Here is a 5,126-nt window from a genome sequence, read left to right as displayed (position 1 = left end):
TCCAAGCCAGGCCACAGGGGGCTCGGTGTTGATTGGCCAGGACTCATCACGGCGAGCCTGTCAATCACGAGGCCCACGGGCGCTGAGGGGGCGGACCGAGCCCCAACCCTCCCGGATCTGAGCAGGTATATAAGGGGCCGGGCAGGCTTCCCGGGCAAGCTGCGAATGCGACCAGCTCGAGAGAACGCATCAGGTGAGAGAAGCCCGCGCGGTCCCGCCGACTTTCCGCGGAGCCCTTCCGCAAGCTTGCCCTTCCCGCCCGAGCTGCCGGCCCGCCGGCCCCCGAGTGCCACTCCGACGGAGTCCCCCGGCCTTTTCACCGTGGCCGCTCCAGCCCCGGGAGCGCCTTCTCCTCCCGCCACGCTGGCGCACCTCCTTCCCGCCCCGGCGATGTACAGCCTGCTGGAGACTGAACTCAAGAACCCCGTGGGACCGCCCGCCCCAGCCGCGGGCACCGGCGGCCCCCCAGCTCCGGGCGCTGCGGGCAAGAGTGGCGCGAACCCAGCCGGCGGCGCGAACGCAGGCAGCGGGAGCGGCGGGGGCGCGAACGGCGGCGGCGGCGGCGGGGGCAGCGACCAGGACCGCGTCAAGCGACCCATGAACGCTTTCATGGTGTGGTCCCGCGGGCAGCGGCGCAAGATGGCCCTGGAGAACCCCAAGATGCACAACTCCGAGATCAGCAAGCGCCTGGGCGCCGACTGGAAACTGCTGACCGACGCGGAGAAGCGGCCGTTCATCGACGAGGCCAAGCGGCTGCGTGCGGTGCACATGAAGGAGTACCCGGACTACAAGTACCGGCCCCGCCGCAAGACCAAGACGCTGCTCAAGAAGGACAAGTACTCGCTGCCCGGCGGCCTCCTGCCCCCGGGCGCCGCCGCCGCCGCCGCCGCTGCCGCCGCCGCCGCCGCCGCCGCCAGCAGCCCGGTGGGCGTGGGCCAGCGCCTGGACACGTACACGCACGTGAACGGCTGGGCCAACGGCGCCTACTCGCTCGTGCAGGAGCAGCTGGGCTACGCGCAGCCCCCGAGCATGAGCAGCCCGCCGCCGCCGCCCGCGCTGCCGCAGATGCACCGCTACGACATGGCCGGCCTGCAGTACAGCCCCATGATGCCGCCGGGCGCCCAGAGCTACATGAACGCCGCGGCCGCCGCCGCCGCCGCCTCGGGCTACGGGGGCATGGCGCCCTCCGCCGCGGCCGCCGCCGCCGCCTACGGCCAGCAGCCCGCCGCCGCCGCGGCCGCCGCCGCCGCCGCCGCCATGAGCCTGGGCCCCATGGGCTCCGTGGTGAAGTCGGAGCCCAGCTCGCCGCCGCCCGCCATCGCTTCGCACTCGCAGCGCGCGTGCCTCGGCGACCTGCGCGACATGATCAGCATGTACCTGCCACCCGGCGGGGACGCGGCCGACGCCGCCTCTCCGCTCCCGGGCGGCCGGCTGCACGGCGTGCACCAGCACTACCAGGGCGCGGGGACTGCGGTCAATGGAACGGTGCCGCTGACCCACATCTGAGCTCCCGGGCCGCGCTCCCAGCTCTTCGCCCCCACCCCGCCCCGCACCCCCACGTTGGGACGCCTTGCTGTTCTTAGCTTTGCTCACCTGGGACCGTTGCCTTGTACCGAAGAAGAGGGGGACCGAAAGTTTTGGGCCGTAGCTGTCGGGTTTTGTACAGAAGCGACAAGTCCCGAGCAGCGGAAATGGGACTTGCTAGAGCCGCCAGCTTCTGACCGCGGCCCCTTCCTCCTCTTCCCGGGTTCCTAGGTTCTTCTGTCGCATTTGAAAATGTTGTCTTGTTAGTTTACTATTAATCGAGGACTGAGTGAGGTTGACCGCCCCCCCCCAAGAACTGCAATGCCTCCACCCCCAGTCGTATAGCTTCTGTTTTCCTCTGGCCTTTTTTGGGGGGTGGGGGGGATGCTGGCCGCGCCAACTGGCGCGACAGCTAAAGCCAATGTTAATTTATAGCCAGGTGTGCGTGTGTTTCCCGCCTCGCCGCCCCTGGCCGCGGGACAGCTTCTGTCCAGTGCGCGTCTAGGCTGTTGTTGAGTTTGTGAATTCTGCAGTGATCTATTTGCTATTTCGTGTACGCATTTTGTTCGGGTGGTGGGGAAGGGGTTATTTTGTTCCAGGTTTTTTCAAGGTTTTGCTCTTAATGCTAAGTGAGAGATCAATAAATTTTATAACCAACATGTTGGAGTCCTCATAATTTCTCGGGTCGGAAATTTGAAGTGCGGGTTGGGAAATAGGGATACTCTCAGTTTTATAACTGAGTTTGCAGACCTGGGCTTGGGAGGGGGCGAGCATGAGGTAAAATGATTTCTTTTAAATTATTGGAGATCCAAGTTGCAACACCCCCGCCCCAATACTCTCCGGTGGGAACTAGTCTCAAGTGGAGAAGACCTGTCCTCTGGGAGCACCAACCCAGAGGCAGCCCAGCTACCTGAGCCGCACACCCCGCGCGCAGTCGTGCACTTGTTGATTGCGGTGGTGAGTGTCCGGGATTGAGTGTCTGCTTCCGCAGCCATGCAGGGCGGGATGCAGACACCTGCGGCTGCGAAGACCTTCCAAAAGCAGGGCAGTTTTACCTCTGTGCACTCGGGCGGGAAGATACTCGCTGAGCTGAGATATTTACAAAACGAAAGCTCTTCAAAAATCTCAACGATCGTCTTTAAAATAAATGGTTACAGGCGTCCCCATCAGGAAATGAGTATTTTCTACCGTGGTAGCGGGAGTGTGAGCGTTCAACACCGAAAGATCTGATTTTAAAAGTTATACGGTAGATGGGTAAAAGTTGCAGAACTCCTCCCAAGGCGTACTTTTAACTTGCCAAAGCAGTTTACTTGTTTTTCTAGAAAGAGGCTCCCTCTCATGTCGAGCCTAGAGCTTGTTTTTTACTCCCCTTTTCCTACTTTACTCCATCCCATAACCACTGACCATTCCAATGTATACCCCTAAAGGTCCTTCGTTTCGCAGGAGCCCCAGCGTATCTATTTGGAACCTAGGAAGGAAGCAAACAGAACCCGTGTTTTTCACCCCCTCCTCAGCTGTTTGAGGTGATTTCCTTAATCCCTTTAATCCTGTTACCTCGCTATCCCAGAATAACTAAACTCAGCTTTTCCAATAAGCTTGGCCTGTTGGCACTGTTTTTATCCTCATCCACTCCTGACCACAGGTTTCTTTGCTTGAGGTCTGTTGGGACCCTAGGCGACAGTCCTCTCTAAATTGGTCCGAATTCCACGTTTCCAGCCGGCTTCCTTTGTGTGGACCAACCATTCACCTGCGGGTCTGGGCGGGCCCCAGGGGGAGGGGCGGGGGTTTCTGAGCTTCGGGGGTCGTGCCCGCTTTTTACACATCACTGCAGATCCCGGAGACTAAAGCCACCCCGCCTCTCCAAGAAAGGTCGAGTCTCCCTGGGAAGACGTTTGCACAGCGATCCCCACCCCCGACACACACCCCATCCCCCACTGTCCAGCATGGGGTGGGAGGGGGCCAGCGTTGATTTACACATGCAGTCCCATCGCCCTCTTCGCAGGGCTCTTCCTGGGCCTGCTGTGTTCAGACTGGGCCTCTTCCCTCCTCTCCTCATCCTAAAGCTATAGACCTCAAGCCCCTCTTGACCGATGGGAGCCTCCATCCTTTACTGCAGTGACTGGAGCAAAGCAACAGGCTGCCTGGTGGGCGAGCCTCTCCCCCCTACACACACACACACCCGCAAAAGTCCCAATAGGAAACTTGTCATACCTACCACCATATTCCAATCTTAAGTTCTTTGGCCTTAAATAAAACATCTGTCTAAGGTTATTCTAGAATTTGCTCTGAAATGACTCCAGGAAAGGGTGGGGTACAAGCAACCAATGCCCCCCCCACTGAGTGGGAGGTGGCTGAGGGGGAATAAACTCTGACAGTGCTTCTCTGGAAGAGCTCATTGTGCTGCTGCCTTCTTAGAAGTGCCAGGGTCACCCTTTCAGCGTGTCGCACATACTGCATTCTCTCTCTCTAAATATCCAAGGCTTTGTGCTCCACTTTGTCTGATTTCCAAATTGCCTTTAAGAAAAGATTTCATCAATCAGCACATTTGGAGGATTTAAATACAGATGAAAGATAATGTTTTTAAACTTCAGCAATAGGGAAGAGAACTAGACTGAACTGGAATGAAGCCTCCATTCTCTAACCCAGAGCGGTCACACCAGAATCTGTCCTCTCCACTGCTCTGGCTACCAGTGACTGGTCCTTAATCTGTTTGTATAGAGTTGAGTTTCTGATAAGGCTTAATTCAAAACAGCAGCAAAATCAACATGTGCCCAGACTCCGAACCCTTCGGTCTTCTCTGGCAGGTTTTATCACCCAGAGGGGAAATGACAGTGTTCAAGGTTGCCTAGCTAGTTCCAAATACAGCCTCGTGGAACCAGATTCTCAGACCCCTGGGAAGGATTCTTTTTGCTCTGCCTGCCACAAAAGGAAGACAGAAGCCAAGGGACGCTCAGCCCCAGCTGCCTCTGCAGCCAAAATCCAGGAAGACCTGTGGAGAAAAGAGGTAATTCTGGAGACAGTTAGTAGGCTCTGCTTGGGCTATAGCAAGTACTAGGAAAACAGATCCTTACAGACACAAAAGACAGGAGTCCAACATCTTTTAGTTACCCTGCCTAGACCACAGCTATTTTTAGTGGGAATTATCCTGCTAGAGATTTGCTTTCCTGACCTGAGACTACATCATTTTCCTTATTAATTTCCCTCCTAAAAGTCCACAGGGGTAGTGCTGGGTATTCCAAGTGTAGGCAAAGATAAGCAACCTTGTCTGTCATAGCTGCACTTATACTGCTTATGTTATAACCAACTCAAATGTTCAGGAAACAGGAAAGAGTAAATATGATTTTTTTTTTAAATGACTGCTGTAGCCGGGCAGTGGTGGCACACGCCTTTAATCCTAGCACTTAGGAGGGAGAGGCAGGCAGATTTCTGAGTTCGAGGCCAGCCTGATCTACAGAGTGAGTTCCAGGACAGCCAGAGCTACACAGAGAAACCTTGTCTTGAAAAACCAAACCAAAAAAAACAAAACAAAACAAACTGCTGTGTAATTGTCCCAAACATTTATGAAGTAATTTAAATAACACACTAAACCGTCTGAATAGCAA

At 56.6% G+C, this 5,126-nt stretch overlaps 1 protein-coding gene across 1 annotated transcript; it reads left to right on the top strand.

The window, feature by feature from the left end:
* Nucleotides 1–45: 45 nt before the first annotated feature.
* Nucleotides 46–2,181, top strand: Sox3 (SRY-box transcription factor 3). The gene has a single exon (XM_031373899.1). It carries the CDS (start codon nt 166–168, stop codon nt 1,504–1,506), a length of 1,341 nt encoding a protein of 446 aa, XP_031229759.1. The 5' UTR covers nt 46–165; the 3' UTR covers nt 1,507–2,181.
* Nucleotides 2,182–5,126: the final 2,945 nt, after the last annotated feature.

This window comes from Mastomys coucha, chromosome X, assembly GCF_008632895.1.
Source record: "Mastomys coucha isolate ucsf_1 chromosome X, UCSF_Mcou_1, whole genome shotgun sequence".
In the NCBI taxonomy this organism is placed as follows: Eukaryota; Metazoa; Chordata; class Mammalia; order Rodentia; family Muridae; genus Mastomys; species Mastomys coucha.
Note: the sequence above shows the minus strand (reverse complement) of the source record. Positions and strands in the feature narration are given on the sequence as shown.

Excerpts from the sequence above, each read along its gene's own strand:
- Sox3 (XM_031373899.1), top strand. The coding sequence starts at position 166 with ATGCGACCAGCTCGAGAGAACGCATCAGGTGAGAGAAGCCCGCGCGGT.